At 39.5% G+C, this 20811-nt stretch overlaps 1 protein-coding gene across 1 annotated transcript; it reads left to right on the top strand.

Annotated features, from left to right (window-relative positions):
* Positions 1-221: 221 nt before the first annotated feature.
* Positions 222-6702, top strand: LOC115103953 (zinc finger protein 239-like). Its single transcript, XM_065006319.1, has 2 exons — positions 222-767; positions 1137-6702. The coding sequence occupies exons 1-2, from the start codon at positions 452-454 to the stop codon at positions 1865-1867; spliced, it is 1047 nt and encodes a 348-aa protein (XP_064862391.1). The 5' UTR covers positions 222-451; the 3' UTR covers positions 1868-6702.
* The last annotated feature ends 14109 nt before the right edge of the window (positions 6703-20811 follow it).

Consider the following 20811-nt stretch of genomic DNA (forward strand, 5'->3'; position numbering starts at 1 on the left):
GTAAACATTTTTATTCGCACTAATCAATCAGCACATTCAGGTCTTTGTATGTCTCAGTATAATAGTATTATTTAATTAAATACATTTAAAATGAACTTTATCTGAAAATAAAATATGATCCTCAACTGCGTTTCCCCCTCCAGTCAGCAGACGGCGATGTGCGTCTTTCTGGCGCCGCTGCCAGCATGACGTATCATCTAGTGGACGGTTCTTCAGAAACAGCTCGTCAACCACCTCGGTAGCTTGCTAGCCAACATAGCCAAAAGATTCAAGCTATTTATACGCTTTCGGTCTATATTAGCTTCTGTGTTTTAGAAGTACTTCTGTCGTATCTACTTGTTAACCTATTTAATTTAATATTACGTTATTTTGTATTAGTCAGCTATAGTAGCTGGCTGGTTAAGTTAGCACTAGCCTAGTCGCTAATGATACATAACTAACATCCCCGAACATGAGCTCCCTAAACATCTCCCCTCCTGTTAAAGAAGAGGATATCTGCTGGACGGAGAAAGAAACTCTGGGGCTGAACATTGTCGTGAAAGAGGAGAAGGAGGAGGAGGATGTCACAGTAAAAAAAGAAGTAGAGGGTGAGGCTGTTACAGTGAAAGATGAAGAGAAAGACGTTACAGTGAAAGAAGAGGAAGACTCGTTCAGAGTGAAAGAGGAGGAGGATGTTACAGTAAAAGAAGAGGAAAAGAAAGAGGAGGGTGTAGTGTTTGGAGTGAAGAAAGAAGGAAAGGAGGAGACGGAATGTCAGATTAACACCAGTAAATACTAATATTTAATAACGGGGGCACAAACTCTGCAGTTTTTTTTTACTGCTGTACACAAACGTGGTTTCAAAGCAGTAATGTTTTTTTTATTTTAGTACATTTTAAAGTGAGAATTCAGAGCCTGGTGTAATTCCGTTACTGTGGAATTGTCCAGCTCCTAACTTCTCAACAATAATATAAGCACAACATGCAACAATTTCAAAGATTTTACTGAGTTACAGTTCATAGAAGTCAATTTAAGTAAATAAATTATGCCATAATCTATGGATTCCACGGCTGGGCAGGTGCCATACCCATTGTCAATGTTTGTAAAAACATTTAAACATTCACTACATTGACTGTCTGACTTTGACGTTCATACAGGAGAGAGATGTGAACTTCGTGGATCCTTTGGGGAGCCTCAACAACATCATGAAGCTGACGAGGCAGAGAAGAGTCTCTCCACATCAGAACACCACAAGAAACAACATCAGAGACCCACAGGAAAGAAACCTCACTGCTGCTCTGACTGTGGGAAACGTTTCAAATCTTCATCAGAATTGAAAAAACACCAGCGATTACACACAGGAGAGAAGCCTTATAGCTGTAATCAATGTGGGAAGAGTTTTACTCAGTCAAGCCACCTGGTATCACACAAGAGAACACACACAGGAGAGAAGCCTTATAGCTGTGATCAGTGTGGCAAGAGTTTTACTCAGTCAAGTAGCCTGGTATCACACCAGAGAACACACACAGGAGAGCAGCCATATAGCTGTGATCAGTGTGGCAAGGGTTTTACTCTGTCAACCAACCTGGTATCACACCAGAGAACACACACAGGACATCAGCCATATAGCTGTGATGTATGTGCAGACAGTTTTACTACATCAAGCCAGCTGGTAGTACACCAGCGGGTACACACAGGAGAGAAACCTTATAGCTGTAATCAGTGTGGGAAGAGTTTTACTCAGTCAAACAGCCTGAAATCACACCAGAGAACACACACGGGAGAGAAACCTTATAGCTGTGATCAATGTGACAAGAGATACTCTCATTCAAGTAGTCTGATTAAACATCAGAAAATACATGCTGGAGATCCACGGAGTGTGGAATGATCTCCAACACCAGACCTGGGTAGCAGAACACCGAGTGTGGAATGATCTCCAACACAAGACCTATATACAGTTGAAGTCATAAGTTTACATACACCTTAGCCAAACACATTTAAACTCAGTTTTTCACAATTCCTGACATTTAATCGTAATAGACATTTCCTGTCTTATGTCAGTTAGTATCACCACTTTATTTTTATGTGAAGTGTCAGAATAATAGTAGAGAGAATTATTTAGTTCAGCTTTTATTTATTTAGTCCCATACCCAGTGTGTCAGAAGTTTACATACACGCAATTAGTATTTGGTAGCATTGCCTTTAAATTGTTACCTTGGGTCAAACGTTTCGGGTAGCCTTCCACAAGCTTCCCACAATAAGTTTTGTCCCATTCCTCCTGACAGAGCTGGTGTAACTGTGTCAGGTTCATAGGCCTCCATGCTCACACACACTTTATTTTTTTTATTTTTTTATTTCACCTTTATTTAACCAGGTAGGCTAGTTGAGAACAAGTTCTCATTTGCAACTGCGACCTGGCCAAGATAAAGCAATTCGACACATACAAGTTACACATGAAATAAACAAAACATACAGTTAATAATACAGTAGAAAAAAGAAAGCAAGTCTATATACAGTGAGTGCAAATTAGGTAAGATAAGGACGTTAAGGCAATAAATAGGCCATGGTGGCGAAGTAATTACACTTTAGCAGTTAAACACTGGAATGGTAGATGTATTGTTACACCATGTAGGAGCAGTATAGACCTAGTCTGTTCATTATATACATCTACATGATGTATTGTTACACCATGTTGGAGCAGTATGGACCTAGTCTGTTCATTATATACATCTACATGATGTATTGTTACACCATGTAGGAGCAGTATAGACCTAGTCTGTTCATTATGTACGTCTACATGATGTATTTTTACACCATGTAGGAACAGTATAGACCTAGTCTGTTCATTATATACATCTACATGATGTATTGTTACACCACGTAGGAGCAGTATAGACCTTGTCTGTTCATTATATACATCTACATGATGTATTGTTACACCATGTAGGAGCAGTATGGACCTAGTCTGTTCATTATATACATCTACATGATGTATTGTTACACCATGTAGGAGCAGTATGGACCTAGTCTGTTCATTATATACATCTACATGATGTATTGTTACACCATGTAGGAGCAGTATGGACCTAGTCTGTTCATTATATACGTCTACATGATGTATTGTTACACCAACAAAATGAAGGGAAATAACCAGCTTAAATAATAAGTAACCAGCTTTTGGGCTAAAATATCCTGGTAGTGGGTAGAGTTGATTTATTTTACACATACATATACACACATCTTTATCAAGGGTATCTATAACTAGGTGCTTATTTTGATATCTAGTTATTTGACTGAATCAGAAATACAGATGTGGAGTAGATGTTGAGTTTCTTTTAAATTCTCATAAAAAATCTGAACTACACTTGTTGCTCTTTGTACGTGTTTATATAATATTCATATTTAATGGAGAGAAAAAAATGTTTCCCTAAACTGCTTTATAATAATATAATTCTCGACCATGAGCTCACAAAGCTACTCTCCTCACAAAGCTACTCTCCGTCTGCTGGACGGAGAAAGAAACTCTCGTGAAAGAGGAGGCTGTTACAATACAAAAACAAGTAGAGAGTGAGGCTGTCACAGTGAAAGAAGAAGAGAAAGACGTTTCAGTGAAAGAAGAGGAAGACGCGTTCAGAGTGAAAGAGGAGGAGGATGTTACTGTGAAAGAAAAGGAGGAAGATGCAGTTTTTGGAATGAAGGATGAAGAGGGGGAGGTTACTCTCACATTAGAGGAGGACGAAGAAGAAGACTGGAGATCTGATTCACACCAGTAAATACAATGAGTACTATCTTATAAAATAGGGACATTGATCTGATTAACACCAGTAAATGCAGTGAGTACTATCTTAAACAGGGATACAAACTCTGCCGTTGTTGAACTAATGTGTGATTTTTTCAAATGCATTCTACACTTATATATGTTCTTTTACTGTATGAAGGAGTGAGTGATGTCATAGTAAGGCCTTCAACGAGTTGGCTTGATGGGAAGTTGTGATGTCATCCAATAGGTGACTGATCTTCATGTGAATGTTCATTATTCTTTTTTAAATCCTTCATGTTCTGTCAAGTTGGTTGTTGATCTAGAAATCAATTTTCAAGTCTTACCATAGACTTTCAAAACAATTTAAGTCCAAACTGTAACTAGGCCACTCAGGACCATTCAATGTCATCTTGGTAAGCTCCTCCAGTGTAGATTTGGCCTTGTGGTTTAGGTTATTTTCCTGTTCGTACAGTTTTTTGTATTCAGATCTCTGAAATGCACTCTACCTACGTAACATTTAGTGTCTCCTTATGTTACGCTGGGAAAACTGTTTTCATGGGCACAGAAATCCTAAATCATTTCAGAGTTCGCAAAATCCAATGGTTCTAATCGAGAGTCACATGAACTTTATTGACAACACCCAAATGGATACTGTCATTAACGCAGTTCTTCAATAATTACACATAATACTTAATACTGTAGCTGTTTAGTTAGTCGCATGTTCAACTATCATCAGCTGATCCAGGCTATAATTTTCTGAATTTCAGTCAAATGACAAACATCACGACATGCAACAAGAACCAAAGTGCTTCTTCTTAATTCATTACTCTGGTAAAGACAGTTATGCCGTGCTCCACGTTGGGTCCAACGTCCCTAACAAATTGGTGTTTATAATGTGTTATTGTCTGCTTGATTTATAGTAGGGTCTCATTAGTGGAAACAGAGATACTTAGCTCATAATGTGTAGAGAACTGTTCCTTGATGGATAGGCTATTGTACAACACACAGAGCTATTTTCCTTTATTCAGGACATTTAGAATGACAACACATTACAAAGTAACCTAGGGAGATAATTCACAAAATTATCTGGTGATCAGGTTATGAAATGTCATGACAAATACATTTTAGATTCCATGTTTCACCTGAAATATTAAGTGATTTAAAGTTATAGGTCTATGTTATGGTCTAAGTTATGGGTCCTACAGTAGGTCTATGTTATTGTTAGGTGACGTTATGGGTCCTACAGTAGGTCTATGTTATTGTTAGGTGACGTTATGGGTCCTACAGTAGGTCTATGTTATTGTTAGGTGAAGTTATGGGTCCTACAGTAGGTCTATGTTGTTGTTAGGTGAAGTTATGGGTCCTTCAGTAGGTCTATGTTATTGTTAGGTGAAGTTATGGGTCCTACAGTAGGTCTATGTTGTTGTTAGGTGAAGTTATGGGTCCTTCAGTAGGTCTATGTTATTGTTAGGTGAAGCTATGGGTTAATTTGTTAAACACTTGTACAAACCCTCATTGTCAGGGAGATGGCAAAGCTAGCCAAAGAGTATTTTACTGGTTGAAGTGTTTTTTAAGTGTAAAACAGTTGATTTTGTGACAACACAAACATATTAAGCAGGAGATTCAAGCGAGCCTTACGATTATAATCCAAAAGTAATGTGAAATGCACTCATAAGCCACCTGAAAATGGAGGCTATTTTTGCAGTCAGCCTAAGAGAACTCCCCTGAGGTGTCCCCCACGGTGGTGAATTAGTAACTAGCGACACAGAGCTTAATTTGAGTTTCATTGAGTAGCACTCCTGATCTTGCGTTGATAGTGAGCTGTAATATTCAGAATACATTGTGCAAAAACTAAAATCTTCGCTCAACATTTTTGCTCCAGGCAGATATACTACATCCATAACTAGCGGTTTCCTCATTAGCAGGGAGGAGTTTCTTCAACCAAATTGCATGTGCATCACCATCCTGCGCCAATTTGAGCAAACACAGAAAGGGGCCTATATTCGAGACCAAAAGGTTTCTGGCGCACTGCTTACATGGAACCCAAACCGGCTGCGCGCGTGCGCCATCGTGCATAAATGTATTTTGTCCCCCCACACCAAACGCGATCACGACACGCAGATGAAAATTTCAAAACAAACTGAACCAATTATATTAATTTGGGGACACGTCGAAAAGCATTAAACATTTATGGCAATTTAGCTAGCTGGCTTGCACTTGTTAGCTAATTTTCCCTATTTAGCTAGCTTGCTGTTGCTAGCTAATTTGTCCTGGGATATAAACATTGAGTTGTTATTTTACCTGAAATGCACAAGGTACTCTACTCCACATGTAAACAGTCAACCGAATCGTTTCTAGTCATCTCTCTTCCTTCCAGGCTTTTTCTTCTCTTGACTTTACATTGCGATTGGCAACATTCATAAATTAGGTCCATTACTGCCACTGACCTCGTTCATCTTTCAGTCACCCATGTGGGTATAACCAATGAGGAGATGGCACGTGGATACCTGCTTCTATAAACCAATAAGGAGATGGGAGAGTGTTATGGGATTTTTTATCAATAATGACTAATTATGTATACATTTCAATCAGGACTGACTAATCAGAATACTATTATGTTACTGTATAGATGTATGAATTTTATTTTAACCCTAGTACTGAATATAATGTGTGTAAATATAATCAAGAAGTAGAACAATGACTGTCTGTTCCTTGGTAGAAATGAATGAACTTATAGCCAGACTGGCTAGAATGCTTATTTACACAGGCAGACCTTGGCTTGCGTCGTAAATTATCTTAGTAGGGAGAGACGATGTGGGAAGGCTTGAGAACTATACAGCCATTGTACTGCTGGTTGATGAGACGGGGTAGTACGAAAACTAATGACGTCATTTTCAGTTTATAATCTGTGGTAAACTGTATCATGTTCAGTACTCTTGCGAATAAACAGCTGGTTGATTTGAGACTGGTCTCTGTCCATTTTATACAAATAAGAGTCTTACAAATTCTTAGGAATTGACAGAGTTTAATTTTAATTGGGTATTGTTACGAATCCCTTTTGGCCCGACAGTCTAGGGGGATGGTAATGAGACCCGTAACATAACTCATGCAAATTATTATTGTGACAAAGTAAAAGTGTGAACGAAATAACCACGACAACAGAAATCTACCGTCAAACTCCAGGTTTATTTATAAACACACGGTAATGGGGGGAGCAGGAAAAGGGGCTGAGCTGGACCCAAGGAAAGAAACAATAAGTATTCAAAAACACCCCTAAGCTAGACTAGCCTACTTTAACAACAGCTAACTAACTAACCAAAAATACAGTGGGTGGTCTGCCCAGTTCTAACTAGTGTATTTAACAAAGTTCACCTACGGGTAGTGTATGCCCATGGGCGACTTGTCTTGGTTTCCCCTTTTCCCACCAGCAACAAACAAACACCATAACCAAAAACAATACTCACAGGTGATGACAAAGTGCTATGGAGGTGCTTAAACAAAAGAGAGGTTAAGACACAAAGCGAGAGTGAAACACAGAGACCTACAGACATGGCATTTACAGAGAGATTGAGCTAGAGATTGAGCTCTAGAACAAACAAATGATGGGGTTTTTAAACCATGGGGAAGGAACTGTGATAGGGTAGGAAATAGGAGGAGGTGTGTCTTCTGATTGATGATTGATTGTTGACTGATTGGGGAGTGATGATTTTCACCTGTGAGGGGAGAAGGAGAGAAAAGAAACACACACACAGGATACACACACACACAGGATAACTGTATCCGTAACAGGTATTAAAACATAGAGGAATATAATTCCTGTAACAGAGAGGCAGGACTTGCAGCGCGATCTACATCACAAATAGAACTGACTTCTATTTTAGCCCTTAGCAACACAGACGCTCGTTGGCATGTGCAAGCAGTGTGGGTGCAATAATTAAATTATATAGATTTCTAATTTTATTTTGCAACACGAGCGATGTATTCAGCCTGTTTGGATTTCAACAACTTTAATAACTTATTTCTAGTTACTACTAATGTGAAAACAAGACAAAATATGACTATTGTTGCTAACTTGACTGTCTTAATTGTCAAATTTATCAGACGTCAATTGTTATACAACTTCGTGGGTATCACCTTTTCTTCAAATCTGCTGTTGTTGGCATTTAACCATCTGTCTGACTTTGTGATTCACACAGGAGAGAGACGGGACTATCGTGGATCCTCTAAGGATCCTAAACAACATCATGATGCTGACGAGGCAGAGAAGAGTCTCTCCAGATCAGAACTTCTCAAGAAACACCAGCAGAGACCCACAGGGAATAAATCGACTTGGTGCTCTGACTGTGGGAAATGTTTCATAAGATCTAATTCATTAAAAGTACACCTGAGAATTCACACTGGAGGGAAATCTCACTGCTGCTCTGACTTTGGGAAAAGATTCAATTCTCCAGTTAGACCTTAAAATATATAAAATAATTCACACTGGAGAGAAACCTTTTGTCTGTGATCACTGTGGGAAAAGTTTTATTCGGCTAAAAACTCTGAAAACACACCAGAGAATACACACAGGAGAGAAACCTTATAGCTGTAATCAATGTGGGAAGAGTTTTTCTACATCTAGTTATCTAAGGATACACCAGAGAACACACACAGGAGAGAAACCATATAGCTATAATCAATGTGGGAAGTGTTTCACTCAGCTAAATAGCCTGATAGTACACCAGAGAACACACACAGGAGAGAAATCTCATCAATATGGGAAGAGTTTTACTACATCTAGCCAGCTGACTTTACACCAGAGAACACACACTGGGGAGAAATATTATAGCTGTGATCAATGTGGGAAGGGTTTTTCTCGGCCAGACAGCCTGAATATACACAGGCGGACACACACAGGAGAGAAACCTTATAGCTGGAGTCAATGTGGGAAGGGTTTTACTTCATCTAGCCAGCTGACTTTGCACCAGAGAAGACACACAGGTGAGAAATCTCTTAGCTGTAATCAATGTGGGAAGAGATACTCTGATAAAAGATCTCTTGACTAAACATCAGAAAATACATGGAGTATACATGTTATCAATTAAATAATGTCACAATGTAGAATGTTTTAACATTGTAGAAGGAGTATTTTAATGATGTCACAATGTAGAACCCTAAACGTTTGTCGCCTGTTCTATTGATTTCAGCATGATATGGATATTAGCCTCAGGGGGAAAATCCAGGCTCTGAATTGAAAGAGTTACTATTTATGATATTTAACAAAAAGTGACTAACAAGAAAAGAGTTGTGTTACACTTACCACGTTGGTGACCCACTGGAATCAAAACGCAACAATTCAACATGTAGCGATCTGTTTTTTACAAACTGTCCTCTAACCAGTGATGTACACATTACTCCCAGATTCCGTGTGGTTTTTGAACTGTTAGTTTTAACAGGACGTGCAACCTCATCTCCCCCCTCTCGCACAATTGATTTCAACATGATATCGTTGATTGATGACAAATGTGTTGCGTTCCTTTGTTTAGCGAACTCTAAATTTAAATGCATCACTCCAAATTGTAGCTGACTGTCTTCTGCAGGATTTCCTGTAACCAGTGAGGTAAAAGATATCTCCCATTTCCATGTGTTTGGCCAAAATGAACTGATGGAAGAGGTATAAAAAAAGTAATAATGGCAATTACACATGCAATAAAACTACGCGTTTTTTTCGCACTTCAATGCTAAAAACAAGCTGGTTAGCAGAGAATGGTTTCGATCCATCGACCTTTAGGTTATGGGCCCAGCACACTCCCGCTGCAGAACTTCAGCCACTTCAGAAAAGACCAGAACTCACAATCCATGGCTTAGGAGGCTATGGTCTTAGGCCACTGGGGTTCTGTGTAATCAGTATGACCTAAATGAACTGATGGAAGAGGTAAAAAAATATATATATATAATGGCACTTACACATGCCCATTAAACTACGCATTATTTTACATTTTTGTTCGCACTATTGTGTTTTTTTCTTGTTTTTAATTGTTGACAGCCAGTAGACACCATGTTTATATTGTAGAAGTTGAAGCATTATAGATTATAATGTGAAATGGAAGTTGTTTTCTGTTGGTGGTGAGCAAACTTGTCTATGAAAAATATAGGATATATTTGTTGTCTTGAAGGTTTTACAGGCTTTGGTTTTTCCATTTATGTTTTGAGGTTGGACTTGAGCTCGTCAGCACTGATTGGTGTCACCTCGTTAGTCACTGCTCCACTTTTTTTGGTTTGCTTCCTGTTTTTATTTATACCTTTATTTAACTAGGCAAGTCAGTTAAGAACAAATTATTATTTTCAATGACGGCCTAGGAACAGTGGGTTAACTGCATGTTCAGGGGCAGAACGACAGATTTGTACCTTGTTATCTTGGGGGTTTGAACTTGCAACCTTCCGGTTACTAGTCCAACACTCTAACCACTAGGCTACCCTGCTGCCCCAGGGGTGTTTTTTTTCTTTTGTTTGCCTCTTGTGCAGTTTTAGTGGGTCTCATGGTGGGTGTCTTCCCTTCGAAACCCCACCTGTTTAATTGTTGTTGTTGTCAGTGACTCTTTGTTAGTTCCTCCTTCTTTTAAGGGACATTTCTGTTTTTTTCCGATGGAGAACGCAACAAACAATGTAGTAAAACAAGCTTTTATTTTGGGTTGGATTTTGCATCATATTGTTAATATTTTAATCAATAACATTTAGAATGCTTAAAATGCTCATTAGTCTTCCATTTAATCTTGTTTTTTATCCTCTTATGTTTTGTTGTGTAGTAAATGAGTTTTGTTCATTTTTTTCTTTCTGTGAAGCCATGTCTGAAATGTTCTGTATAAATCAAGCTAGATTTGAACATATTTGCGAAATGAATGAATGAATCCAATGACCGACCAATCAACAGACTCTTGCAAAAGCAACACATATTTGGGGAGGCAGGTAGCCTAGTGGTTAGAGCAGTAACTGAAATTTTGCTGGATCGAATCCCCGAGGTAAAAATGTAATTCTGCCCCTGAACAAGGTAGTTAACCTACTGTTGCCTGGTAGGCTGTCATTGTAAATAAGAATTTGTTCTTGCCTCGTTAATAAATACATTTAACTTTTTTTTTTAACAAAATATTTATCCTGGTCCTTATTAGTATGAAAAACAGTATAAATTAAGTATTTAAAAAATATTGCATGTTTAAATCAACAATACATCAAAGGATTAAACTATTAAACATTGAAACAAACAAATGGATCAAACAAATCAACCCCACTTTTCCAGCCTGCTGAAGGCGTGGTGGAGTGGTAAACAACACCCCCGGCTCTACCAGAGGCTTGAGGTGGTCTCCCACAGCTCTGCTTATGTTATGTTCTGTGGCCTTGCTGTTCCATTTCTTGACTGTCCCTCCAACACAGAAAGAAACACATTTAGTAAAAACACTCAAAGTAATGGATATGGAGCATCTATGGTCTCAGTTTCACCTGGCACATCAATGTGACTTCTGTCATCTGATCACTCCAAGCTGCATTAGGTTCAGCTCTACCAGGATGGGCCTTGGACATTGAATATAAATAAGCAATGTAAAGAGGTGGGGAAAAGTACGTTCTACACAAATGACCTTCATAATAGCAAAGAAAAAATGTGTGCGCCTGAGGGGTGAGAAATTACACCAATATCAGTGGACAATTTGCACTAATGTAAATCAACATAGATGATGGAACATATTCCCTTTTGCTGATGTGATGAACCACTAAGGGGACATAAATATTTACCATCTAAACCATGTGTGACCTCTCACCTCTCTGGCTGTAGAAGTGTTCTTCCTAACCAGTCCCTCAACAGCTCTCTGACTGAGCTCCACCCTCACTCGGTCTTCAGAGGAGAGGAAGGCTGAGGAAGGATGGAAGGATGAATGGATCAGTCAGTCAATAAAGTGTAGAGCTGCTGTCTATGCTGTCTGACAAAATCACTATTTTAGTAGTTCATTAACGTAAATAAGGCTTTATGACTGCTGAATACCAACTATCAATCACTTAGATCATGTATTTTCAGGTAGCGATACATCCTTGGGACGTCCCTAGCCTGTTGACGTTGACATTTAAAATGGTTAAGGTCGGGGTTAAGGTTAGATTTTAGGGTAGGGATGTTCCAAGGATCCCTGATAGCATTGACCATCATGCATTCTTCTGTTTCTTTTACATAGCAGGTGTAAAATAAACAGACAAGACAAGTAGGCACACAATGCATTATGGTCATTGTAGTTCAATTATACCAATGGCTGATGGAACATATTCCCATTTTTTCTTCCTTTATTTAGTCAGTTAAGAACAAATTCTTATTGACAATGACGGCCCTAGGAACAATACCTTCCTAGACAATGTGCTGGACGGTAATTATTTATGTGGCCCATGGACCCTGTGTAAACTTTAGGGGGAAAAAAAAAACTTTTCTCCATGGACTGCAGGCGACAGGCTCAGGACACGGTTGATTGGCTATCAGACAAGGTTCATTACACTGCTAGCTGGTATGACTGCTTTACTGGATTATACTATAGCTGAGATCCCAATACCCATGTCAGATAGCTTACTGGCAGATCAATAAGGTCAGATCCCAATACCCATGTAGACATAGCTTACTGGTAGATCAATGAGGTAAGATCCCATATAAACATAGCTTACTGACAGATCAATGAGGTAAGATCCCATATAAACATAGCTTACTGACAGATCAATGAGGTAAGATTCCATGTAAACATAGCTGACTGACAGATCAATGAGGTTATGTCTAAATACCCATGTAAACAAGTGTTCTCGTTATTACCAGAGTGACATTGTTTATAAGTTGTTATTTGGGACAGGTATGGACCTCAGATGTGTCAATATGATTTGTTAGATCTTTTTATATGTCTAAGCCAAGACGTGTTATATTTTGTATCTTGCTCCCTGACATGGTGGGTGTGTTGGCATCAGGACACAGGTTATTGGTTTTGTTTTTACTTGCATCATATCAGGATGGGTTGGTAGAATGTAGAAGTAGGTTTTAAATTCATACTTATTACAAATCTGCAGTTGTCTGATTATTATATTATTATTTAATGAAAGAAATGTACAAATGCACTTTTTGACTGGAAATAAAATAAACATTTATCTGCGTTAACCACTCCAGTCAACAGATGGCGATGTGCGCCGTTCAGGCGATGCTATCAGCGTGACGTATGATCTTGGAAAGTCTACACATTCTAGTTATCAGACTCACATGGAATTTTTCTGCAATTTAAATGTTTAAATATGAAATGTGATTTTAGCTTCTAAATTAGAGAATTGTTTTCAATAAGTAAACTGGGCTCAATCACTGGCCACGCCCAAGTGAACAGACATTGGTTGAGAACTATGAAACACGCCCTTCTCTCCCCCACTACAAAAGTCCGTTGACGGAAGTCAACCTCATGTTTCAGATGAGGTGTCCATATGTTTAAAAGGGCTAATTTCAACCCTGGAGATGACGATCACAACGCTGGAAGGATGAATTTCGACTACACCAGCCAGAATACAGTACGAGCTGAGTTGAGGCAACTTGGTAAGAAGTTTGAACTCTTATTCACTGAAGAAGAAGTAATACATCCTAGACGTCGAGTTATCAGCTGCAGCTGTAAACGTACGTGGCCTAGGAAAGGACAGACAATCTCCTGAGAACGACAGGGTACAATGTATCTGTTCTACGACACTACGACCAGACAGATTCTACAACGGACGAGGGCGATCTCTGCTGGGCAAACCAGTCTTCCATCTTTCCAGTCAGAGGACCTGAAAACACATGAGCGAATAGAGAGTCTGTGTTCTGACTTGTCTTTTTGACTGAGAATGTGTGTTTTTGTTTGGGCTGTCAGACTTGAGATAACGTTTTGTAATGTTAGTGTACAATTTTTTAAATTGCAATTAATCCATTGTCTGAAATGGTTAAAAACACACGGAAAACATCCAAAATACATCCTGTATACCACTAAAATCTACAACGCCATGTAAAAACAAGATGACATTGTAATGTTTTAAAATGGTATAACTGCCTTTGTTTTTGCTGGACCCCAGGAAGAGTAGCTGCTCCCTTGGCAGGAACTAATGGGGATCCATAATAAACCCCAGGAAGAGTAGCTGCTCCCTTGGCAGGATCTAATGGGGATCCATAATAAACCCCAGGAAGAGTAGCTGCTGCCTTGGCAGGAACTAATGGGGATCCATATTAAACCCCAGAAAGAGTAGCTGCTGCCTTGGCAGGAACTAATGGGGATCGATAATAAACCCCAGGAATAGTAGCTGCTGCCTTGGCAGGAACTAATGGGGATCCTTAATAAACCCCAGGAAGAGTAGCTGCTGGCTATATTTGTCTCTCTTTACTCTCGGATTCTAAAATGCTAATTAGCATCAAAGCAGACAACATGCAAGACTACAAATCCCTACAAGCTCCTGCATGTCATCTCTAGTCGACACCTTTTACACAACAGTTCACTGAATTGTCCATTGAAATACATTTTGACAATTTAATCATTGCTTAATATATTTAATCAAATACATTAAGGCCTGATTGGTGGAGTCCTGCAGAGACGGTTGTCCTTCTGGAAGGTTCTCCCATCTCCACAGAGGAAATCTGGAGCTCTGTCAGAGTGAACATCAGGTTCTTGTTCACCTCCCTGACCAAGGCCCTTCTCCCCCGATTTCTCAGTCTGGCGGGGCTGCCAGCTCTAGGAAGAATCTTGGTGGTTCCAAACTTCTTCCATTTAAGAATGATGGAGGCCTCTTTGTTCTTGGGGACTTTCAATGCTGCAGAAATTTTTTGGAACCCTTTCCTAGATCTGTGCCTCGACACAATCCTGTCTCAGAGCTCTATAGAAAATTTCTTGGGACCTCATGGCTTGGTTTTTGCTCTGACATGCACTGTCGACTATGGGACGTTATATAGACAGATGTGTGCCTTTCAAATCATGTCCAATCAATTGCATTTACCACAAGTGGACTCCAATCAAGTTGTAGAAACATCTCAAGGATGATCAATGGAATCAGGATGCAACTGAGCTGAATTTCGAGTCTCATAGCAAAAGGTCTGAATACCGAAGTAAATACATTTGCAAAAATCTCTAAAAAGCTGTTTTCACTTTAACGTTATGGGATATTGTGATGTCATTATGGGGTATTGTGTGTAGATTGATGAGGTGAATTTTTTTAATTTTTAGAATAAGGCTGTAATGTAACAAAATGTGGAAAATGTGAAGGGGTCTGAATACTTTACTTTTCTACTGCAGTTTTGTACATGATCAAATCAAATCAAAGTTTATACACTGTCATGTGATACGTGATATAGAAAAGTCCAATCTTAGGAGAGTACATAGGAGGCACTATACTGTGTGTCTGCAGGTGTCTATCAGGGCAAAACCACTGATACAGGTGCCCCTCCACCCTCTGGTGGAATGGATGATGTCTACAGAGAAACCTAGATTCAAATACTTAGATTTGTGTGTATTGGGTATATGTTGTGAAATTATTAGATATTACTTGTTAGATATTACTGCACTGTCAGAGCTAGAAACACAAGCATTTTGCTACACCCGCAATAACATCTGCTAAACACGTGTATGTGACCAATAAAATGTGATTCGATTTTGATTTGAAACAAACATCCTATTTATCAAAGGTGCTTTTGGCTGTGGTCAAAATAATAACAAGGGATTTGAATTTGTTACAAGTCCATTTTGATACAGAAACACTAAACCATGATTTAGATTTATTAAGAACAAGTTGATTGACAAAGTCATGAAAAATTGGAAGAATTGAATGAACCACATTTTCGCTATGATAAAAGATATGCCTCTGGGGTCAAAATGATCCATGTCAGAAGTATGGTTCAATGCAAATATGTAGTGGGTGTAAAGTTTGTTTTAATTTTTCACTCATTAAACACGAATCAATCAACACATGCTTATCTTTGAACGACTTTATATAATATTAAACTTTTATGAAATAAATGAAAAATAAACGTTTGGTTCCTCAGCTGCGTTTCCCACTCCAGTCAGCAGATAGCGATGAACGTCTTTTAGGTTAAGGCGACGCTGCCAGTGTGACGTATAATCTAGTGGACGGGACGCTCCTTCAACAACAACAGCTAGTCAGACACCTCGGTAGCTTTCTAGCAAACATAGCTACAACATTCACGCTCTTTACACTGTTTTGGTGTATATTAGTCGCTGTGTATTAAACACACTTCTGTCGAATGTACTTGTTGGCCAATTTAATTATATATTTATATATATTTACGTTGTTTGTCAGCTAGCTGGTTTACTAAATTAGCATAGAACTAGTCTGGTCGCTAATGCTAACTAGCTATTATCCCCGACCATGAGTTCACTAAGGTACTCTCCTCCTGTTAAAGAAGAGGCGGTCTGCTGGACGGAGAAAGAAGCTCTCGTGAAAGAGGAGGAGGAAGAGTAGGCTGTTTCAATACAAAATCAAGTAGAGTTTGAGGCTGTTACCGTGAAAGAAGAAGAGAAAGACGTTTCAGTGAAAGAAGAGGAAGACACGTTCAGAGTGAAAGAAGAGGAGGAAGAGAAAGAGGAGGATGCAGTTTTCAGAGTGAAAGAGGAGGGGGAGATTACTGTCACATTGAAAGAAGAAGAGGTTGGAGATCTGTTTAACACCAGTAAGTACCGTCTCTGCAGTCGTTGAACCAATATGCAGGAAAGGGGTTCTACACTTTAATGTTGTTCTGTAGGAATGGCTGAAGCTACACTGTAACATGTAGAACATCAAGAGTTGACCATCAACAAAACGTTAACAATTGATGCATCCAATGACAATACCTGAAATACTGTAGTCCTCAATATCTCCTATTAGATTAGCCCAATATGTAGTCTTAAAGGGGCAATCAGCAGTTGTTACATACATTTTGGGGCTTATACATTAATGATATGAACCCATTGTTTCCTGAAGAAATCACTTATAAATGCCTCATGAGCTTAGTTCAACTGTTGTACCCCATCAGAATTTAAGCTTTTTTTTTTTACTCCAGTGTTCGTCAGTTAATATAAACAAACACTGTTTTTCCTCAAAACATGGTTAAAACTATAATATTGATAATGTTGATATCATTTGTTGTTGTTTCTACTGCTGATTGCTGCTTTAAACAGCTTCTTCAGGATTGGTGTTCCGTCCACAGGAAGGTTGAGCTAACGTATGCTAATGCAATTAGCATGAAGTTGTAGGGAACAAGAACATTTTCCAGGACATAGACATATCTGATATTGGCAGAAAGCTTAAATTCTTGTTAATCAAACTGCACTGTCAAATTTCCAGTAGCTAGTACAGTGAAATAATACCATACTATTGTTTGAGAGTGCACAGTTTTGAAAATGAAAAGTTATTAATCAACAAATTAGGCACATTTGGGCAGTCTTGATAGACAATTTTGAACAGATATGCAATGGCTCATTGGATCAGTCTAAAACCTTGCACATACACAGCTGCCATCTAGTGTACAAAATCTAAATTGCACTTGGGCTGGAATAATGCAATATTGCTTTTCTCTTGAATTTCAAAGATGATGGTACAAAGAAAAATACATAATTATGTTTTTTTTCTTCTTTGTGTTATCTTTTACCAGATCTAATGTGTTATGTTCTCCTACATTCCTTCAACATTTCCACAAACTTCAAAGTGTTTCCTTTCAAATGGTATGAAGAATATGCATATCCTTGCTTCAGGGCCTGAGCTACAGGCAGTTAGATTTGGGAATGTCAATTTTGGCGAAAATTGAAAAAAAGGTGCGGATCCTTAAGAGGGTTTACCGTTACTCCTCAAGGTCCAAGGACTGTATGTTTTTCAGAGGTAGACTGGCTCTGGCTGCCAAAATAGCCAAATATTCCATCTAAATGTGAATCGATTCTCAATTGCGATACATTTCTAGAAACATAAATGTCTGTACTTGCATATCACATCAAAAATAATTTCAGACAATACTTTCATTATCACATCAAAATAATTTCAAATACTTTCACATCAAAATAATTTCACACAATACTTTCATATCACATTAAGATAATTTCACACAATACTTTAATATCACATCAAAATCATTTTACATAATACTTGCATATTACATCCAAATAGGTAACCAGCAGCAACGCCCCAAACGGTCCTAGATGGCAGCAGTGCCTTGCGGTTGAACCAAATTAGTTTCTCATCATCTCTCCTTCCTTCAGGCTTCTTTTTCTTCTTTGGACTTTATATGGCGGTTGGCAACCAACTTTAAGGTGTATTACCACCACCAACTGGACCTCAGTTCATCTTTCAATCACCCACGTGGGTATATTCTTCTAAAAACCAATGAGGAGATGGGAGAGGCCGGACTTGCAGCGCGTCGAGAGTCACAAATTGAAGCAAGTTGTAGTTTAGTGCCTTGTTACACAGGAGCTTGTTGATGCGCGCAAGCAGTGTGGGTGCAATAATTGATTAACATGTATGTGTACATTTATTTTGCAATGCTCGCGCACGCGACGCAAGCATTGTGGTCAGCATGTTAGTGGTAGAGCGTGATCACCCCCTGGACTTGTGTGGTTCTCATAGTTTCCTGATCACAAACAACAAGTTATTCTTGGGTTTGCTTGTCCTGTCTTTAGGAATGAGTAAGATGGCTAAAAATGAGACCTAGACGATGAAGGTTGAGCCAGGTTCAGGATAGCTACCATGAAGCCCAAGGGAATAAAGAGATACTCACATTTGTTGTCTTGTATGTCTCGGCTAGGTGCATGATTAGGCTGCCCTCGCTCCAATCAGTTCATGTACAAGACTAGGGGATGTCTGGCACTGTCAGGTTCTCTTGACAATCGTGTTGTTTTCTGACAGTGACTTCCTCTCCTGGGTGCCCGTACCTCGGAGAAGTCTAAGTTGTGGGACACAGAGATGGATTGGGTCTTTGGTCGGATCAAACTAGTCTTGAAGCTGGGCGGTATACCATATTTGACTATATAACAGTATTGACGAATGGACCGGTTTGGGTTTTTACTTTACCTTCTATAAGGGAATTTCAATGTTTGCTTTGTTAAATGTGATGTACCCCAAAGACAAAAAATGTTAAGGAACCTGGGTGGGGGGGGGGGGGACCTCTTCATTCAGTGCTCCCTGTAGAATTCTGGCTGTAAAGTCTTGGAGATCCAGAAATCTATTTGCCGCCTTCACAATGATGTCAAGCTTCTCAGTTTTTTTTATTAGTATGTCTAGTGCAATTTCTCACTTGCTCTATAAACACAACAAAGTCCACCTTCTTCACTATTAGTGTGTTGGGATCCTCCTCCTGCATGGCTTCACTGCAGACTGTGGGACATTCACTACCATCTCCTCTCTACTCACTCCTTCAGCTATTTTCACTGCCTCCACATAGGAGACCTGCTGGATGAGCCTGATCCTAGCTACTGCGACCTCCTTCATCCGTACAGGGCACTCCAGGAACGTGATTCCCATCACATTTACAACAACATGCTTCATCTGACTCTTCAACTACAGCATATTTATTCCTTCGACAAACATTTTCCGCGTGTCCCAACTTTAACAATTGCAACACCGCAGCGGCTTCTGTACATAGGGTCTCACCGCATATCTCACATACCCAGGTTTTACATCAGATGGGAGAAGCAGTTCACCAAACGACAATAAAACCTTCCATCTATCATTCAATTTAATGGACGTGCGTCTACCTGGAAGGTTATCCCTAAACCACCCAGCCTCTATGTCCAACGCAACACCAGAGATGACACTTTGAACCGGTGCCCTACTCTGAAAATCATAGCCTTCCACTTCATACGTCCACATCTTGTTGAGTCACAGAGCTTTATCCTTTTGCGCTGTTGACACACAAAATCAGCATCAGCATCGGTTCGAGTGACTGCTCACGGTCACTCGGACCGATTCCACTTTACCCAATTCATCCTTCACCATCTTTGAGACCGTTAACAGGTCACCCACAAAAACATCCTTGCTGATGATTCCCACTCCGACCCTAAACTGCTGTTCATTACCAACTTTAGCCCTTTTCACTCCACTGTTATTCACCATCGTCCACTCAGTCTCAACAACTGTACAGAGTTAATGTGCAGGGGTACCGGTTAGTTGAGGTAATATGTACATGTAGGTAGAGTTAAAGTGACTATGCATAGATGATAACAACAGAGAGTAGCAGCGGTGTAAAAAGGTGGGGGGGGGCAATGCAAATAGTCTGGTTAGCCATTTGATTGGATGTTCAGGAGTCTTATAGCTTGGGGGTAGAAGCTGTTTAGAAGCCGCTTGCCGTGCGGTAGCAGGGAGAACAGTCTATGACTCGTGTGACTGGAGTCTTTGACCATTTTTAGGGCATTCCTCTGACACAGCCTGGTATAGAGGTCCTGGATGGCAGGAAGCTTGGCCCCAGTGATGTACTGGGCCATTCACACTACCCTTTGTAGTGCCTTGCGGTCAGAGGCCGAGCAGTTGCCATACCAGGCAGTGATGCAACCAGTCGGGATGCTATCGATGGTGCAGCTGTAGAACCGTTTGAGGTTCTGAGGACCCATGCCAAAACTTTTCCGTATCCTGAGGGGAAATAAGTTTTGTCATGCCCTTTTCACAACTGTCTTGGTGTGCTTAGACCATGTTCGTTTGTTGGTGATGTGGTGATCTGCCCCACTACAGCTCCGTCGATGAGAATGGGGACGTGCTTGGTCCTCTTTTTCCTGTAGTCCACAATCATCTCCTTAGTCTTGATTAGAGGTCGACCGATTATGATTTTCCAACGCCGATACCGATTATTGGAGGACAAAAAAAAGGGTTGATGCCGATTAATCGGACGATTTTTAAATATATACTGAATGAGCACTTATTTTAACTTAATATCATACATCAATAAAATCAATTTAGTCTCAAATAAATAATGAACATTTAAATAATGCAAAAACAAAGTGTTGGAGAAAAAAGTAAAAGTGAAATATGTGCCATGTAAAAAAGCTAACATTTAAGTTCCTTGCTCAGAACATGAGAACATATGAAAGCTGGTGGTTCCTTTTTAACAT

This window comes from Oncorhynchus nerka, linkage group LG21 (genome assembly GCF_034236695.1).
Source record: "Oncorhynchus nerka isolate Pitt River linkage group LG21, Oner_Uvic_2.0, whole genome shotgun sequence".
NCBI classification, from domain to species: domain Eukaryota; kingdom Metazoa; phylum Chordata; class Actinopteri; order Salmoniformes; family Salmonidae; genus Oncorhynchus; species Oncorhynchus nerka.